This window comes from Perca flavescens, chromosome 23 (assembly GCF_004354835.1).
Source record: "Perca flavescens isolate YP-PL-M2 chromosome 23, PFLA_1.0, whole genome shotgun sequence".
Taxonomy (NCBI): domain Eukaryota; kingdom Metazoa; phylum Chordata; class Actinopteri; order Perciformes; family Percidae; genus Perca; species Perca flavescens.
The window spans coordinates 19,500,620-19,521,177 of record NC_041353.1 but is presented as its reverse complement, the minus strand read 5'-3'; the positions used below and the strand labels follow the sequence as shown (position 1 = coordinate 19,521,177).

Here is a 20,558-nt window from a genome sequence, read left to right as displayed (position 1 = left end):
CTCTGATTCGTTCCGTTTGTTGTCTCTATCTATTTCTTCTCTTACACTGTCACTCTGTTGAAATATGCACACACGTGGTACGCTCCATAGGGTTTGTCACCCCTAACCCATATACAGAAATACACGCATTTGCTTTTCTTTTCCAGCTATTAGCTACCGGTGTCCACGTTTCATCTGTCAGTTAAATCAAACCGAAAAATAACCCATCCAAACTGGACATAACATATAGCCCCAAGAGCAATACAGAAATTTAGGAATTCAGTTCCTGCTCTTACACCCGTGTACGCACATTCTTTAGCACAAGAGGAAGATGATCAACCCGATTTATTTTCTTTCTTTTCTTTTTTTTTTTTCTTTCTTATATTCTTTCTTCTTCTACATGTAGAAGTGAGTGTACGCATGGTAAATGCCCAACACTATGTGTATGCATTGTGGATAAACGAGGCCCCTGGGGAAGACAGGAGATGGTTAAAGGTGGGTGGTTGTAGAGGCAAAAGAGAGGAAAATAGATGAAATGTATGAGGATGATTTTTGAGGAAAGGGGTTGAGAAAAGATGTGGAGCAGATGGAAACCTTGTAACAGTTTCCCTTTCCTCCTTTTCTATTTCTTCGTACCTCCCTCACCTTCCCCTATCTCCTGTCTTGCTCTTTTTTTTTTTTTTTGGCAACATGTCTTGTCTATTATGGTACATTCCAGTGACATACTGAAGTTGAATGTTCTATTCAATTTAAAGAACTCCTGTCATATATCAAGTTCTTCCACAAAACCAAAGTTCTGATGGAGAAGAAGCAGAGAAACCTCACACCAAGAAAAGAAAAGAAACGGAGTGACATGCAGAGTGGACAGGTCAGCCCAAGAGGAAAGTCCTGAAAACGTTTCCGTTTCTAATAAGTGGATCAGCATTTCCTTTCACCTGAGGAGGCTTTAGTTTTTTAACCAGATGACCACAGACCAGTTCACATTCTGGGGCAAAGTGGGACTGTAATGAAGTAGGACTTTATCAAGTGAGGTTTGTCAATAAGGTGCATAAATTAAGAGCTGTGTTATGGTGCAAAACCACAATCATTCTTTCTTCAAAATCTAGACTCTTTGGTGAGATATTTGAAGAAATAATCCGGATTATCACGTTTTGAAATAATTAAAACCCCGTTAATCTCCATCAATAAATAAAAATAGTTTTTCTTTTCCTCCTCTGTCAAAAGTCTTTCCATCATCATTTTTCTTTTTTGGCTCTCTGAATAAATCGTTCCTGTCTTGCAACATCCGGGACACTCTTAATTCTTCTGTCGTTTCAAAATTAATCCGATTTGTCACAGCAGACGGGGAAACCACAGGTGGAACTAATGACATTAACCGTGCCTCTGCTCCAGCGGTTAATGCAGTCTTAACGCAGCAATTCATAATGTTGTTAGTGACGCCTGTTTGACAAGTCAAAATGTCGGCTGTTAAAATGATCACTTCAACTTAAAGGACAAATCTGGCGCAAAATAAACCTAGCGGTTAGTTACGTATGTGTACTGAGTCGACCGATCTCTGGGATATGTTTTCATGCTAATCGAATGTCACCAGCGTTAGCCCAAACCGCTAATTAGCTTATAAAGCTAGTCGTTAGGGCAGAGGGTAAAGTAAAAAGAAATCACTATTTCTACACCACTAACAAGGCTCAAATAGCACCGCACTTCCACGGTAGCATAATGAGGGTCCCTACATGGAAACCGAAGCATTGAAAACTTTTATTAAGACAGTTTATTAAAAAGATAGTTTATACAGACCGTACCGTTCATGTATACAGACGGGCGCCATCTTGGGAAAATGGTCACGACCAGTTGAACCATAAACGCTGTGCAACCAGTAACCAGTAACATAGCTCAAGCACGGCATTCATGGTTCAGTAGCCCTTATCATTTCTACCCCCAAATCCCCTTTTTAAGCATTTATAAACAGAAGTTAAATATTTAATGGTTTATAAATCATTATAAATTGCTCTTACTCTTATGAAATATTTATAAAATGCTTAAGAAAATGCTAAATAGGGGACTTGAAGTAAAGTGTTACGTAATATCAAACTACTGCAACCTATCCATCCCATTAGATGGACTGGACCAGGTGATTTATAACAAAGGGACAACTGTACTCTGAGTTGTCCAATGCCATTTTGTACCCTGTTGGAAAATATCCAATGACATAATGTAATTCTGTATCTTTCTGCGGTTATGTAACGCATTTTGTCATTCTCATTCTGTCTTTAGATATTGTGCACGAGAACCTGAAGATGGGCTCCGATGGGGAGAGCGACCAGGCATCGGGAACGTCTTCAGACGAGGTGCAGTCTCCGACTGGCGTCTGTCTGAGGAACCGCATGCACCGGCGGATCTCCATGGAGGTGAGACACACACACACACACACACGCTAGGGCTGCACGATATGAGGAAAATATGCAATGTGCGATAACATTGTTGAATATCGCGATAATGATATTACTTGCGATAAATGAACAAGTAATATCCCATGAGACCCTCGGTCTCATGGGAGATCTAATTTGGGTGGGTGGATTGTTGTCTCCTAATGGGCTTTTTCAGTGTCTAAACGTCATGATATTGATAGCGGTCCCGCTCCCTGAGGACCACAGCCGCGGCTGGTTAAGAGATGCGGTGTGATAATCTGTGCTGTAACCACAGTCGGCCTCGTCCAACGGCTCCACAGCATGCTGGGAAAAGAGTCTCCTTTGTTCCTCTTGCGAGGATGTATATAATGAAGTTGTGCCATTCAAAATGAAGGAAATTTTTATTTCGAACGATAAAAAGAAAATAAATACATACAACATAATACTCGATAGGGATAGGTAGAAGCCCTAGGCTTCTCCGGTCCTACCCCCTTCCTCACCTCTGTACTTTCTCAGCTTTTCTTTTTTTTATAATTGCAACATATTTACACTTTGTTTGATCGATTCGTTCAGACTATTCCGCCAAATAACGTTTGCATTTAAACACCTGCTCGACATCAGAACATCAGTCCTACTTTGATATCCTTTCGAATCAGACTAGAAATTATCTTTAATTTGCCCGTGCCTTTTTTTTTAAATGTAATGCGAAATGATACAGATTTGCAGATAGGCAAACAAAAATTGTATTTTGAGTAGAATCGTACTACTGGAAATAAGGCCCAGTCATAAGAGAAGACTCAATCCCCCCATAATTTGTTATCTCCGTGTTTTTGTTCATACATGTACATGCAGCATGAACGTTCATATACGTTCATGCTGCAGTAAGACCTCTTTTCTAAAAGCTGTTCGAGCAACAAAGAGGGTGAATCGGCTTTGATGGCCCACAGGGTACACTAGACAGTCACTTACACTATCTCAGCAAATAAAATGTGAACAGGATAAATGTGGAGGGGGGGGGGGTCCCCTGATAATCATGAGGACCCCCCTCCACATTTATCCTGTTCACATTTTATTTCTTTTACCGTGTTCTTGTATAAATTGTAAAGACATTTTTGCTGCGAGCCACTATTCATTTCCCAGGCGTCTCTTATGTATTGTTTGACTAGATGAGCTGGAAAAAGGTGGTAAACCTCTCTTCTGCAAATCAATAATTGCTACATTTTGGCTTCCTGTGGGTTTACCACACATTACATGCCGACGTTCCAAATAAATCATCTTCGACGTTATAAATGTTGAACCTGGGGGAAGTTTTTTTTTTATTCTGAAACAGACGAACGTCTCAACCTGGAGGCCTCCTGCCCCCTGCTGGCAGGGGAGCCTGTTTGACAAAAAACAACCTTCAAAACATCCTTGATGTTGTTGTGTCTCTCTTACACACACACACAGATACACACACGGTGACCTATTTTTCACTCGTTTTGAGTGTTTTTCTCATTTGTAGGTGCACGAAACAAAAGGCGCTCAAGGATCTGGTGATAATCAGTCAACCCGGTGCACACACACACAGACCTATGCTCTGTTACATGAGCGGAAGTGTGCTGCTCTTCTTGTGGTTCTTATGATTCTGCCTAAAGCTTTTTTATTAAGCCGTTTTGTGTCAGTAAGGAGGTTAAGGACACCGTGTGCGCTCGCTTACTGACTGTAGTCTCATGCTTCTACACTTTGTCACCTCTAAAAAAACATTTTTTTTGTTAAAGGAGACACTGTTACACTTACTCAAACACAGTACAACATTGAAATATAATACCAATCCAAAGGTGGAGGGGGTATTATGACGTGGAGAATTCAGCAAATCAACAAAACAATCCCTTTTAAAATATTATTGCATATTTAGGGCAACCAATATAATAACTATTTCTTAATCACCTTTCATGCAATTAAATACAGCTCAAAGTGCTTTACAGTGTGATATTAAAAACAAAACCCATAAAGATAAAACAATCTACATAGAAATGACAACATACAAAAGAAAGAAACAATAAAAATAAAACGGCACAGAGCTAAAAGTAGTAGAAGTGGCAGTTTTTAAGACCGACAATTTTCTAAGTAGTCCAAAGTTCCATCAAACCCATTACATCATAGCCAATGTTTTAATATGCTGTGCAATTTTACAAAATGTACAGTTTTTTTTTTTTTTTTTTTAAGCAAAGGCCTATCCATAGGTTTCTGCATACATCAGCCTTAAATCTCTGTAAACAATGCCATGACCGGTGCGTGAAGGCACCCTCAGCAATACCAGCATAAGATTGGTACTCCCCATTTTCTTCAATATGCACAGTGTAACGTAGGCCTTGTGTGGTCATGTTATTTGTAAAACTTTCTAAATCAAAAAAAAAACTATTGATTGCTACTTGTTACTTTCGGTTTACTTATTTGAGTGGATTTATTCAAATATGTTGTATATCGTGTTCATGTGATCATGGAAATAATCATTTTTAGTTAGTGCAGCTGCAGATTGGCTTTTATTTACATTTTGAAATCCACACAGGCTTTGAGATAAGGCAGCACTGATCGCATGTAGATAACCGATTAAGTATGTATGCAAGCACGGCTTCAACTAACCGATACCTTTTGGATTCATCTGTTCTGAGTTTAGTCTGATCAACAGACCAACACACTAAAGATATCAAATTTTAAACCGTATAAAACCGAGAAAAGCAGCAGATCTTCACGTTTGACATGCTGGACCCAGAAAATATACACTACCGGTCAAAAGTTTGGGGTCACTTAGAAATTTCCATTCCACTCCATTACATTCCGAAGCAGTTTTCAGATTACGTTATTTGCTTATATAATTGCAAAAGGGTTCTCCAATGTTTTTCTCAGTTAGCCTTTTAAAATGATATCAGATTAGTAAACAGAATGAGCCTTTGGAACATTGGATGAATGGTTGCTGATAATGGCAAATGTAGACATTGCATTAAAGATCAGCCACTTCTTTCTACAACCGTCAAGAATCCGTTTGCAATTATGTAAGCGCATAATGTAACCTGATAGCTGCTGCCCTGGTTAAAAAAAACAATGCAACTGATCTCAGCGGGTATTCTGTCTGTAATGGAGTGGAATGTCAATTTCTGAGCGACCCCAAACTTTTGACCGGTAGTGTATATGGAATTTTTTTGTCAATCGCTTGAACCATGAAATGATTATGAATTTGTTGGCCATTCATTTTCTATTGACTGACTAATCAATTCATTCTTTCAACACTATATATTGCACTTTCAACAATTTCTTTTAAACCAGGGTGGCAAAGTGCTTCGACAAACTGAGCGCACAACATCGATCTAAAGAAAGTGTAATAATAAGATGAAATGCTGAGAAGACGGACACAATCTGCCGTAGACTGACATTAAAAGAGCTTTACGTAAGACACAAGGTTACATCAGAGAAAAAGCAGAACGATTGACATTATATAATACTTCATCTCTTAAAGGCACCGATATGCTCTCTGTAATTTGAGCTTTTATTTGAACTCTGAGTTTAACTGGCATCTTCTCTGAGCTGCGTTGTCAGAAAGGACGAAGCACTGCAAGCGATGAAGGGAGAGCGGATGACTCGATGGTATTTGTGGAGAGGCCAAACTCAAAAGCCCGTATGATAAGCAAACTTATAAGTCTTCTCTCACTGTATTTTTACTCCACTAGCCCTTGTTTTTCCCACATCAGTCAGCATTATGTCAGTTCATCGCTTCTCTATCACACATGGTCCTTTTTCTTTTTTTTTATTATCCAAGAATAGATGTGTTCGGTCGTCCACAACAGGTTTGAGCCCAGTACCACAATGACAATGACAGCCCTCTGTGTGAATACAGACTGAGAATAAGAGCTGGAAACATTAATAAACATATGTATGATTTGTTTTTAGTCGTGTCTGGTTTTCACGCGGTTTTGTTTGCAGGTGTGTGTGTTTTCATAATCCCAATCGGATTTATGCTCACGAAGGCTTTGCTGTTCAGCCTCGTTTCGACACGCCGCCTCTTATTTTTACCCTCCGTGATATGTGATCGGCCTGATCTCGGTCTTCTCTCTCTGGGAGTAGGAGGCAGATGAGATCCAGTTATTTCAGACTGTGTGTGTGTGTGTGTGTGTGTGTGTGTGTGTGTGTGTGTGTGTGTGTGTGTGTGTGTGTGTGTGTGTGTGTGTGTGTGTGTGTGTGTGTGTGTGTGTGTGTGTGTGTGTGCGCGCGCGCATGTGTACACAGTCGCCTACATTGTCTTGTGCTGCTTGCTGCTGAGACATGCCCCACATTACATATAGGCACAAAGCATGTGGCAGTATATTTTTTTTCACGGTGTGCTGTGATTGCATAAAAGCAGCTCCTATCAAGTCATGTGGTCGAATAACAGTGTGTGCTAAGTAGCTAGAATTTGATCCATAGAGGTTTTCGGCTTGAAATATTCAGCTTCTTTTACATAGGTGCAAAACGGTTCGCCCAAAGAAACTCCAGCTACACTACAGGAATGTCAAATCAAAAGCTATAGTTTTAATTCAAAACATTTTAAGCATTTTTTTTCTTTGTGTGTGTCTGTGTGTTTTTTTTAGGACCTCAACAAGCGCCTGTCGCTGCCCGCTGACATCCGAATCCCCGACGGTTACCTGGAGAAGCTGCAGCTCAGCAGCCCGCCCTTTGACCAGCCGCTCAGCCGGCGCTCCCGCAGAGCCTCGCTGGTCAGTGTCTGCGCGTGCTACCTTTTTTTTTTTTTTTTTTTTTTATTGCTTTGCGGCGCGGACTCCCTCTGTGCAAGTTAGCATGTTACCATGGCGACTGGCGCAGTGTGATACCCAGGATGGATTAATCTGAAGTCACAAGTGCTCACCTGCTGCCTTTTTAGCCCAGCAAATTAGATCATAATTCTCAGCTGTGGTGTGATCATGCAGCTTTGTCGCAGGCTGTGGGTATCAAAAGTTTGCTAACAGTGAAATTTAAGCTTAAAAAAAAAATTATTGCAAAATAGACACCATTCTTTGATTCTTTCTAAAGGAGGAGGTAAAAAAAATTAAACTGCTGCATTTCATGCCCCTTTAGTGCTTTGATAAATTATTTTTCTCCTTTTGGCCAATTCAGTCCTGCCAGTCGCAGAGGATGCCAGCTCAAGATATTTGCCGAGTTTTCAAAGTATGTGGGCTCCTCCTCGGACTAAATCAAGACAACTACATCATGCCAAATTATCCATTGGCGCTTGCTGTTAGCGGCGTACCCATGGATGTACAGACAACTACTGTATCTCTCTGTTACTTTGATACTGAAGAAAACTGTTTTCAGTTGTGCACTGTTTTGTTCAAATGAGCTTCTTTTTCCTGATTTCCAAGTGGATTTATGGATGTTTATTCACGGATGACATCAAAGATATCCTCGAAAAGTGCAAGACAAACTGAATCTAAAAATATGCATATCATGCCTGTGTGGTGTCTGTCAATCCTTCTGAATCCTGGAGATGCTTTTTTGCCCAGTTTTTGCATCGTTACACCGAGAAATCCATCATGGAAGAGGCGATTTCTACACAAACAGTAACAGAAACATGAGCCAGAATACAACACTCCTGCAATATGTTTTGAGTTGATATTGAGGGGCATGTAGAGATTTGGGGGAACTTACTTCCTGAATGGAAAAAAAAAAAAATCCTGCAAGTGTGTTGAAATGAGCTATATTCTGGTGTTGCAGGAACAGTTAATCCACAGATTGGGCATATAGCATAATCCAAAGTGGGACTTGTTTTATCAGTGGCCCCTTAACTTAATCTGTTGCTCCATTCTGACTGTCTTTTCCTCAGTCGGAGATTGGTTTTGGCAAGTTGGAGACTTACATTAAGCTGGACAAACTGGGAGAGGTGAGGAATCCCATCCGACGCTTTCAATGAAGGAAATAAGTTTCACCGTTCACGGGAATTCAGTAATATTAAACCAGCGTTGTGTGTTGCATTCAGGGAACCTACGCCACAGTATTTAAAGGACGCAGTAAGCTGACGGACAACCTGGTGGCACTGAAGGAGATCCGGCTGGAGCACGAGGAGGGAGCGCCGTGCACCGCCATCAGAGAAGGTAATCAGCATCTGCAACAAAACTCAGCTTCCTCTAGGCCTGTAGCAACTATTACATAATTGTCTAAGCGCAATATTTTCACGTAATCTCGTTGTTATTGTTGTTTTTTTTAATTAATTGCTAGCATTAGCTAAGGTCCTAAGGGGTATGACGGTTGATTTGGATATGCCAAATTGTAAATATATAATTGATTATTAATCGGACTGTTGAACTAAAGCTATGCTTTTTGTTAGTCTATTAGTTTTGCCAATAGTGATGACTATTTTTTTGTACTCAAAATGAATGTTTTTTGTTAATAATCGATGCTTTTTTTTATTAATGATTATGAGGATAACCGTTCTATTGTCAATTTCATGTTAATTTGAAGTGCTCATATTATGCTTTTTGGCTTTTTCCCTTTCCTTTATTGTGTTATGTATATCTTTTTGTGCACGTTATAGGTTTACAAAGTGAAAAAGCCCAAAGTCCTCCCCAAAGGGACTTACCATCTCCATCAGAAAACACTGTTCACAAACTGCTCCAAACAGCTCTATTGTAGTCCAGCCTTTACTTCAGAGACCAACGTGGTCACTTTGTAACACACATTATAATGCTTGCCTAGCTGCTAGCATGGCACTCCCTCATACTCTGCTTCTGACTGGCTAGTAGTCCTTACCTAGCTACTGCTCATGTGCGACTCCCAACAAAGATGGGACAGAAATGTGATGCCTCACTCTGTAGCTAAAACGGAGAGCTCAACACACAGGGTGAAAAGAGGAGCTGTAGCAATGTGCAGTACAACAAATATATGGTGTTTTCTGAAAATTGAACCATGTAAAACTACTCTGGTAGAACCTCTAAATACAATTATCAACCTAAAAATGAGCATAATATGAGCACTTTAAGAAAAAATGATAATGAAGAGGTGTGGTTTACTTCATAGGCTGTGTGTGTATCTGTTTTACTACATTATCTGGGTCACATATCAATGATATATCCAAAAGGTGTGTCCTGGGATTCATTCAAAACGTGAAAACTTGTATAAAAAGTAATAAATACATAAATATTTTGACTGAAAGAAACAATAGTATTGTTAATCGCAATTATTACCGAGACAATTAATTGTCATAAAGCATTGTTAATAATGTAAGAATCACAGACTGGAGGTTGAACTGTAACTTATCCCACGCAATCATTTTAAACACACAATGCCTTTCCAAAATGAATTTTAAGATAACGTTTGTCTATTAAATCCTTTTTTTGAATTGGAGTCATGGGGCATTTTGTCATTAAAACGTGTCTCAGTTTGTGTCAACATCGGTCTGTCTTTGTCTCTGTCCGTAGTGTCGTTACTGAAGGACCTCAAACACGCCAACATCGTGACGCTTCACGACATCGTCCACACCGACAAGAGCCTCACACTCGTCTTCGAGTACCTGGTAAGAGCCGCTGCTTCCCGGCAATATATGCGATATTTCTGTCAGATATTTCGATTACGATTCGATGTGCGATTATTTAAAAAAAAAAAAAAAAAAAAGGTTTAGCTAAAGTTCAATATTCACTGTATAACCGATGAAACATGTCATGAAGCATTATAACATGAGACACCATCACAACTGCTCTATATTCTTATACAAGGATGAGAACACGGATATGAAAGTGTTTTTCTTTTAATAAGCATGGAACTATGAATCTGTGATATGTGACATTATTCCAGCATTTATCTCATTAACTAACAGTAAATATAATGATGAAAGATGTTAAACCAAACATATTGCACGTTTTTTTAATCGTTCTTTCAAGTCGCGATTTCGATAAAAAAAAAAAAAAGGATTAATTGTTCAGCCCTGCGTTACACATATATATATATATATATATATATATATATATATATATATATATATATATATATATACACAGAAACAATAGTGAAAGCACTGGGAAATGATCGACAGTGATGTCAAACAGCAAGGGAATTTAGGAAATGAGCAGAAACATGAACATAGATTACTAGCCTGGATGCCAGCCGAACTTATCCCCACCCACAACATTTGAGGTCGGGAAGTTCGGTCTGGACTTGATCCGTTGTGGAGCAATTATGCTCGAACCAGAGCTGTTCGGACCAATCAAATTGTCAGGGCGGGCTTTATACGATGATGGACAGATGATCGACAGTAACATAATCAACCACGTCACCAAAGAGCGCTTGGGTTGAATTTGTTTACAACAAAGATGGCTGCCGCTGGAGAACTGAGATGTGTAGATTCTGCCGTTGCGTCTGTTACAGAAGATATCGACCGCGCATTAGTTTTCAAATATTAATAGAGAACCGCGATCAAGGCATTTGTCGATCGGAAATATGTTTTTGCCGTCCTTCCTACAGGATTCGGCAAAAGTGTAATTTATCAGCTGGCCCCGATGGTCGCTAAGAATATGGGGCGCAATGAAAACCCTGAGTTCATTGTGGTTTCTCCTTTTGGTCTTGTCAAGTGAAGGAAGCAACCGAAATGGTTTTGCTCAACGTACGTCACATACTCCGTTGCTCTGATTGGTTGTAGGTAGGGTTGGGTATTGTTTGGTTTTTTTTCGATTCCGGTGCTAAATCGATACTTTTAAAACGGTGCCGGTGCCTGAACCGGTACTTTTCAATAAAGTTAAAAAAAATATATATAAATAAGGGTAGTAAACAACAGTCAGTGACTTGTTTATTGCTAAGGCCATGGTCAAAATTAAAGATTTAATAATAACGTAATAACTATAACAATAACTTATTTCACCAGTAAATTGCTGTTGAACCCCAGATGGGAAAAGGGTATTTTACAATTACTGTCAATGCACCACAAGGCTACCAGTTTTAAGTGAATCTGTGTTGTTTAATTCCGACAATGGCAGCTGCAAGTGAACGCACCGTCTGTGTTGTTTAATTCCGACAACGGCAGCTGCAAGTGAACCTGTCTGTGTTGTTTAATTCCGACCATATAAACATACTGTATATCTATGAATTGCGACAACGGCAGCTGCTGCGCTGCAGAGCAGACTGTTACATCCCGCTGTAGAAGTCCTCCACAGTGAAATACAGTCACACTTTACACTGTTTAACGTTAGCTGTCAGCATTTTAACCGTGATTAATCCAGCTGCTAGCTAAAGGTAGGCTAACGTTACATGCTGTCAGGTGTAGTGTAAAGTCAAGCACCGAAACTTTCGTTCTTATTCGGTCTCGTTACTACCGTTTACGTCGGCACCGGTTCCCTATTGGCACCGAGTTTCGGTACCCAACCCTAGTTGTAGGTCTCTCCTGCAGAGGCATTTTCTTTCCTGGTTCGGTTGAAACATGCCCCATAATCACAGCCCAATGGAGCAGTATCAGACTCATATTCTTACTAGAATCTGAGTATGACGACATCAGGCTAATAGATTACTGCTTCATGAGGGAGAATCCGCTGCATCGACACGATGTGTGAAATAGCAGATTGAAAGGAGAGTTAAAAAAAAAAAAAAAAGACCTCTAGGTGTGATTGTAACTCCTTCCTGTCTGATGTAGGATAAGGACCTGAAGCAGTACATGGATGACTGTGGAAACATAATGAGCATGCACAATGTGAAGGTGAGGACTTTTATAATAATCTTTGTATTCTTTACTTTTGGATTATGTTATTGTCCCTTCATTCTGTTTTCTATGTCTGTTTATGAGAGAGCTTTTGGAAGGACCAAATGTTTAATACTGTAGCGACTGGCTGCCAATCATCTACAGTATGTATAACCCCGGGCACGCTGATGGTTGGCAGCCTGGCGAGAGGGGGCGGACCCCACTGGGGATACGGTCATCGGGTTGAGGAAGTTCTAGTTCTTTTTGGTTCCGGCCAAGACACGGGCCCCTGTGTTTTATTGCCTGTAGGTTGTGCTTTTGCTAATAAACAAGTCAACTGAACTCCGGCTTTGTGAGACATTACAATACAAAGTTGCACCAATTAATGGCAAAATAGTTCCAGGAATTATATTATGAAAAAATCACTTTTTCTGGGGTTTGGGGTGTTCTTTTGTGTCTCTGGTGCTTCCACACACATACAAACTTTGGAGAAAAAAAATCCATGCTGTTTTGAGTGAGGTACAGGTTTCCGAATGTGTCCTGCCTTCAGTCTCTGGGTGAGCTGGTCAAAATCTGCACCGCTTTCTACGTCAGTAGACGAAACGAGGGGCTAGAATGCTAGCTCGTTCTCAATGGTAAAACACTGCTACAACACACACAAGTTCACCCTAATCTACAAAATATATTGTATAGATCTACTTCCATGTCCCTGTTCTGCAGGTATTCCACGCAAAGTTGGAAGTGCGCCCTTGTTTAGAAGAAGTCTCCCGGCTAATCCTGCCTTGTACTAACCGAAGTTTTTTAAACAGCTAGCTAGCTCATGTAATCCTTACCTAGCTACTGAGCATGTGCGACTGACAACAAAGATGTTACAGAAGTTGAGAGGTCTCACTCTGTAGCTAAAACAAAACACACAGGGTGAAAAGAGGAGCTGCAGCAATGTGCAGTACAACATAAATATGGTGTTTTTTGAAAATTAAACCATGTAAACCTATTCTGATACCAGTGTTTCCTCTATGTTGATTGGCAAGTGGCGGTCCGCCACGGTTAGATTTCTCCCGCCACGGTATCAGAAATGTACAAAAAGCCGTCTATCAGCAGAGATTGTTAGAGAGCACCTTGGAGAATAGCGCGGACACGCGCTTCACAACGCGAGTGGGCACGTGTGCCACTCGGAAAAAAGGGAGAAAGAAATAAGAGACAGGCTGTCTGGAGGACCCAGTTGAGATGGCATGTGTGCATCCTTGAACTGTAAGTCGAATAACTTATGTTGTCAGTTCATTTAAGCCTGTATTATTAGTCTATAGTTCTTGCACATTTTTTGTTTCACCTTCTAGCTAAATTGCACGTGGCACCCTTGATATCATATCATGGCATAGTAGGCTAAACCGTGATTATTTCATACATTGATGTCCCAAAACCATTCAACATAATTCACAGCCAAATAACAATTAAAAGTATGTCATTTGAACATTTATAACCTAACCTAACACCGCCTCCGCCTCCGTTTTGGTGTCTGCTGTGGTGCGCAGCGCTGTTCGGACCGTGCGCCGCTTCCCTTTTTTTTCCTCCATAAACTCCGCTCTCAGCTCAACTTCCTCCGGGACATTTTACAGCTGGTGCACTCCTTGGAGAGGATGTGTGCAATGATTCCAGCCAGTTGTAAGATGTATAAAGTTATATGAACACGTAGACAGCTACCGGCCATCTACGTGTACCGCACCTTTCACAGAGCGAGCGCCCGGTGCGTTTCTTCTGATTCAGAACAGAGTCCATCCACGCCGTAGCCTACGTTACCAACTCTGGCTTTTCCTTCGGCCCATCGGTGATGCCCACACTTGTTACTTGAGACCGCTAGTTACGTTTCTCTGACAGAGACTATGATTATTACTAAGCAACCAAGATGCATCTTCAACCACGCAAAAGATTAAAAACAAAACCGCGAAAATCCGAGCGGTCATGTATGACCAAAATAGGTAAAAGTGATTGTATTTTATTTTGTGTAATGTATATAGCCTTTTCCGACAGATCTGCCCCCACTGTTAAAAAAAGTCCTAGAGGAAACACTGTGATACAATCTCAAATTACAATTATGAACCTGTAAATGATACATAATATGGCCACTTTAACTCAGGGACTAAACGTCTCTTTTGCACATTTCTTTTGCTTTTACATCCCATCTGAAGAACTTAGGCTAATTAGACGTATAAAGGATTTATTTTCATTTATTTTTTTAAATAATGGAAGAATTGGATGTTTGGGATGAAGTTTTTGCATGTGGTATTAATCACATCATGTTTTTTACACCCATCTTTCCAGGTCTTCCTATTCCAGATTTTGCGAGGGCTGTCGTATTGTCATAAGAGGAAAGTTCTCCACAGGGACCTGAAGCCCCAGAACCTCCTCATAAATGAGAATGGAGAACTTAAACTGGCTGATTTTGGTAAGTATAATCACAGCAGCAGCTGATATTTACTTTAAAAACAGCGGGAAATGGAGGAGCGGGAGTATTCCTGTTGTCCTTGCGGTATACTCAGGAATTCAAGTTTAAAAAATTGTATGAACCTGCATTTGACCATTTCCAGTTCTGCTCTATACAGATGTAACGCTACTCTCCTGTGTAAACAACCCTAATGTGTTTTTTTGTCTTTGGTGGGCTGGCAGGTCTGGCGAGGGCCAAGTCTGTCCCGACTAAAACCTACTCCAACGAGGTGGTGACTCTTTGGTACCGGCCCCCCGATGTCCTCCTGGGATCCTCTGAGTATTCAACACAGATCGACATGTGGTACGAGCCTCACAAGACCTCTCCTGCTCACACTGCTGATACTTAGTAAAGGCATGACTAGTCCATTAATCAATGTGTTGATCAACGAAAAATAATTATTTTGATATCCATTTCATAATTTGAGCCGTTCATCAAGTAAAAAAAACAAAACATGTGGCCAGGATAGCTCAGTTGGTAGAGCGGGCGCACATATGCAGAGGTGTATGCCTTGACGCAGAAGGACCAGGGTTCGAGTCCGACTTGGGACGATTTCCTGCATGTCTTCCCCCTCTCTCTCCCCCCTCTCTCTCCCCCCCCCTTTCATATCTCTCCTATCATTAAAGGCAGAAATGCCCAAAAAATAATCTAAAAAAGCCTAGGGCCCCCAACATAAAGGGCCCCAAACCGCTATAGATTTATTATGACGTTTAGATATGAAAAATAATAAATATGTTACTATTATTACCCCCCCAAAATAATAACTTATAAAAGGCCCACATAGCACTTAAAAAATATGCAACTCAACTTGGGTCTTACTGTGTACTTCTATTTCAGAGGAGAACATTGTACTACTACATTTACCCGACAGAGAAATGTTACTGGTTACGTTGCAGAGAGACTTTACTCACAAAATATCGCAATATTAACATATGATGCGTTATTATTCATGAAACTATGCCGCATTAGAGTTGAAAGCGCCACCTCGAACATACGTTAAGTAAATGTAAGTACATTGTACTGATAATGCCCCTCTTCTCACTTGAAGTAAACGTTTGAAAGCCGGACTTGTACGGTGCGGTATTAATAGTTTTATATTGGGGGGTGGGGGAGAAACACGTTTTGAGTACCTCTACCAGTGCCAATACTAACATTTCCAGTTTGAGAAAGGGTAAAAAGTTAAAGGAAGACAATTTTTTATTTTTTTTGTCTGAGGCTGCAAAATCATTAAATGTGCCCCTAAAAAACACACCAAGTTGTGGCTGCTCGCCGTTAGAAACACCAGTGAAACACACTTAGCGTGCTTTTACCTAACCACCGCGGTTATAAAGGTATTTAAAGATCATAGCGGTATTTTGGCGGCTGTAACGTTGCTAGCAGGGCTGCCCCCTGAAAGCCCGATATTCTAATAATCAGTCGGTGACGCCTCAGTCAACTGAGATTCTTTAAGTCGAGCATTCGTTTTTTTTTGTTTTTGTTTTTTTTGTCAGTTAGTGTACAGCAACTTCTGTGGACATTTCGGCCATCAGAAGTAGTTCCTTGCTTTTTTGCACATGGAGGTCAGTCAGTCAGACAGACAGACTGACGGAGAGCTAAACTAATATTTGTGTATTTTGTAGACTAAACATTTGTTGTTAAGAATAATTAAAAAAATTATTAGTTGCAACCCTAGTGTGTGTGTGTGTGTGTGTGTGTGTGTGTGTGTGTGTGTGTGTGTGTGTGTGTGTGTGTGTGTGTGTGTGTGTGTGTGTGTGTGTGTGTGTGTGTGTTTCTCTATGCAGGGGTGTCGGTTGTATATTCTATGAGATGGCTGCAGGTCGGCCGCTGTTCCCCGGCTCCACCGTGGAGGACGAGCTCCACCTCATCTTCAGGTTACTGGGTGAGTGACTCCTGCCAGGCACGCCGGATCACCATAGTAACCCAAATGTCTCAACCACCACACGTTTCACCAAACCTACTGTATATCTGAGTGGCTGCGATTCTGTGACCTCAGGTACACCCACGGAGGAGAAGTGGCCGGGAATCTCCTCCATCGAAGAATTTAAATCCTACAACTTCCCCAAATACAAACCACAGCCGTTGATCAACCACGCTCCCAGGTACAGACGTGTGTGTGTGTGTGTGTGTGTGTGTGTGTGTGTGTGTGTGTGTGTGTGTGTGTGTGCTTGTTTAACTATATTTGTGGGTTCCAAAATCATGGAGTCCAGTATACTTGTGGGGTCCCAACAGCTTTGTGGGGCCAAAATGCTGGACCCCACAAGTTTAAAGGGCTGTTTTGAGGGTTAAGACTTGGTTGTAGGATTAGGGATAGAATTAGGTTATGGTGAGGGTAAGGGTTAAGGTTAGGCATTTAGTTGTGATGGTTAGGGTAAGGGGCTAGGGAATGCATTATGTCAATGACGGGTCCCCACAAAGATAGTGCCACAAACCTGTGTGTGTGTGCACGCTTCAAGGGCAGGAAATCCTGTGGAACATTTCACAGACGGCCATCCACTTCCTTCCTCCCATGAGCCCCCTTTCCTGTCGGCCCGTGCTGCAGGCAGACTCTAAACTGTTGCTCTTCCTTCTGTCTCCTCTAGGCTGGACGGCGACGGCATCGAGCTGCTGCTGGCTTTCCTCAGAGTGAGTCTTTCACTTCCTGCATAATAACCACAATGCAGTTCACTCCAAAATAATTTCTCTAGCTCGTTTCACTCCTACCTTTTTGTTTTCATCCTTGTGTTGATTTTACTTTTATAATCATACATGAGAAATAATGTATTATGTATTTCAGTTTCATTATTATAAGAATAATTCGTTGTAATCGTATTAAACATGCTGCATTAAGCTTCTTATGCTTGATTTATTCTTAAAGTGTATGCCTGTTCACTGTTGGGATGATTATAATCCATTCTCTCTCTCTCTCTCTCTCTCTCTCTCTCTCTCTCTCTCTCTCTCTCTCCCTCTCCCTCTCTCCCTCCCATCGTCAGATTTTATTTGGGAAGTGAATCCCTTTAGTGCCAGTTGTAGACAGCAGGGGGCATTAGCACTTTCAGTGTTTTTCAGTTCCACTGGGTTCCTGTTTCTGATGTCGTTTAGTTCATCTTGGTTTACCCGAATGAATTACTGATTGCAGACGTAACATCCGCGGCCTAATCTGCTAAAAAAAAATATCACACGACGGTTGATATTTCCTGTTTCTGCCTCCACAGTACGAATCTAAGAAGAGGAATTCAGCTGAAGAGGCTATGAAACATTCCTACTTCAGGCAGCTTGGGACAAGAGTTCAGACGCTGCCCGAGAGTGAGCGCACGCACACACACACACACACACACACACTACAAACTAAATAAAGCTGCAATCTGTCTTTCTTACTGCATTCGTTATTTGTCTCCTGTCCTGCTGTGTGCTGTAGACTGAAGCTCTCCCCTGTGTTGTAGGTGTATCGATATTCACATTAAAAGAAGTGCAGCTGCAGAGGGACCCTGGCTACAGGAACTCCTACAACCCAGAGTCAGGTGGGTGGGGAACACATCCAGATGCTTACTAGGGGTGGCAATCACCAGAGGCCTCACAATACGATATCATCCCAATACTTACGTCACGATACGATATTATTGCGATTTTAAACATATTGCCATATTCTGCGATATATTGCAATGTATTACCTTTTTTCCAACTTCAGATTTTCCCCAATTTCAAATGATGTCCCGAAAAGGACAATTTTATCAACATCTGTTTTATCTAAAAAGATCAATTTCTCTGTTTGGTCATCTCACTTAAATTTTATTGCTGCAAAATGTGATTGTCAAGCAGACAGACTGACCAACACGTCATAAAAGATCGATACTTGGCATCTGTGTATCGATACAGTATTGCCACGAAAAATATCCCGATACTATGCTGTATCGATTTTTTCCCCCACCCCTAATGCTTCAGCGTTGAACTTTGTTAGATCATAAGACACAACTTTTCTAACTTAATATCCGTTCATGTTGCAATCATCATAAAGCAGCTAAAGCGAGACGGATAAACTGATAAAGGGCGATTAAAGATACTCCAGTGATCAAGTATTACACACAAGAGGCAGATTAATAGAAGTACGTTCCAAACTGACGCAGCAGGGGCCGAGACATCCTGACTTTTAGTTCTAGTATGGGTCAAGCTTCATAACATACCTTTCCCATAATGCAACTGGAGTCAAATGTTTTGGACCCTCCCTGCGTCCTTTAAACTGTATAATCTATTGACAAAGGCTACGTATAGCATATTGAATGTAAAGCAGGGGCGTCTAACCCAATTTCACTAACGGCCACACGTGGAAAATGAGAATCCCAAAGGGCCAGACAGGTTTGTTTATTGACATGCTTTTATTTACTGGAAAAAGTAACATATTTTTGACTGTATTATTGCATGTCTCATATAGCTTTCTCACTTACAGTTTGGTCCACAAGAAACCCTAAAAAAAAGTCAGCAAAAAAGTTTGTTAGCCATCATAGAGTTTAGCAAATAGCAAAACAATGACTTATGATTACATTTTTAAAAGCAGGCTACCACACAGCCAACTCACAGCAACCTGTTCCACAGGCCTAAATATGCGCACTCTCCGGTCGTGTGAACATTTCTGGATCTCCGAGTCGGCAAATCTGCCAAATTCTGCCAAGTTTCTCGTCTCTTTGGTTTGGCGCACAACTAGGCAGACCAAAATTCATTGTGAACCTATATTGATATGCGGGCTGGATCAAAATTTGCGAGGGGCCGGATTTGGACCTGCTGGGCCTTGAGTTTGACACCTATGATGTAAAGGCAAGGAAAGGCATTATGGGTATTGTATTTTTAGAGTTTTTCCTTTTCTTCCAGGTAACGGCAAGATCAACAGGAGGCAGAGCATGCTCTTTTAATAAAGAAGATGAAGAGAATGGTGTACTGCCCAGCTTCGTCATCACTTCCCACAAACCTCTCGCATGAGCCCACCTCCCCCTCGGAGTGACCCCCACCTTACCTGCGCACACACACACACACATAAACATGCACACACACCTATCTGAGCAAGTGACTCTGGGTTGAATCTATTTGGAGACTGTGTTTATTTATTGGGGGAGGGAGGGGAGGTTGAATTTTTTTGCTGCTAAACTACTACTGTCTGTATTTAACACACCGTGTGTGTGCGTGTGCGCGTGCATGTGTGTGCGTGTGCGTGTGTGTGTGTACATGATGTGAACTCGAGACGCCATGCACAGTTGATTAGTCAGAAAGGTTACCATTGTTTTTCTTCTGACTACGATTCTCCGGCTTCGTTTGAGTTATAATTCCACTGATGTTAATGTCAACGCTGTGATCCAAGTTGTTGTTCTTGTTGTGCTTGGAGAACGAACGCTTTCAGTTTTCAGGGTTTTTTTTATATATATATATATATATATATATATATATATATATTTGTAATTTATGTTTTGTTTTTCTTCGAGCTTCCGTGACTGAACTCTACAACATTTCCAGGTTTGGAAAGACTGGGACGCTAGATGGTCTTGATGGGGTGGGCTGGGGGGCTGGGGGGTGGTTACACTGAGGGTCAGAAAGCAGGACTGTGAGCAGATTGTGGTAACCATTTTAAGCTGAGGGTTAAAGAAGCACACATAGAGTCCAATCAAACTGCGAGAACATGAAATCAACTTTTGGTTCTTTTTTTGGACCATTCTTGTCTCAGCAATGGGACCAAAACTGAGGAGTTAGGGGGAGGCGAACAGAAAGGCGAGCGAAAAAGCACAGTCGAAAGAGGAGAAATACTGGAGCTGAACAGGAAGTTATGTGATGTCTCACAGGAAGCCAGCAATCCTTCCCTAAAACCCCTCACAAAACTGCCAGGAAAAAAAAAAAAAAAAAAAAAATGCAAGCTACACTTTCTCGCTCTGTGTGCATTGAGATCTCACTGCAGTAGGTCTTTGTTTGTAACTTGCACTGCAGTGTGTTTTTTTTTTGGGACGAGGGACCCGCGCCTCGACGCGGCTGAGTTTACCCAACAGTATTAAGATGTGTTCGCTGTGTCTGTGAC

At 41.1% G+C, this 20,558-nt stretch overlaps 1 protein-coding gene across 2 annotated transcripts in view; it reads left to right on the top strand.

Annotated features, from left to right (window-relative positions):
* The window catches only part of cdk17 (cyclin dependent kinase 17), a 55,089-nt gene extending 34,611 nt beyond the window's left edge, over positions 1-20,478 (top strand). For both annotated transcript variants that reach the window (XM_028570769.1, XM_028570768.1), the window contains 14 exons: positions 2,251-2,384; positions 6,986-7,111; positions 8,215-8,271; positions 8,368-8,482; positions 9,806-9,900; positions 12,004-12,066; positions 14,368-14,491; positions 14,713-14,833; positions 16,312-16,409; positions 16,524-16,629; positions 17,110-17,152; positions 17,722-17,812; positions 17,950-18,027; positions 19,370-20,478. In XM_028570769.1, the coding sequence (XP_028426570.1) occupies positions 2,251-2,384; positions 6,986-7,111; positions 8,215-8,271; positions 8,368-8,482; positions 9,806-9,900; positions 12,004-12,066; positions 14,368-14,491; positions 14,713-14,833; positions 16,312-16,409; positions 16,524-16,629; positions 17,110-17,152; positions 17,722-17,812; positions 17,950-18,027; positions 19,370-19,410 (1,292 nt within the window). In that variant the 3' untranslated portion in view covers positions 19,411-20,478. The remainder of the gene's footprint in view (positions 1-2,250; positions 2,385-6,985; positions 7,112-8,214; positions 8,272-8,367; positions 8,483-9,805; positions 9,901-12,003; positions 12,067-14,367; positions 14,492-14,712; positions 14,834-16,311; positions 16,410-16,523; positions 16,630-17,109; positions 17,153-17,721; positions 17,813-17,949; positions 18,028-19,369) is intronic.
* Positions 20,479-20,558: the final 80 nt, after the last annotated feature.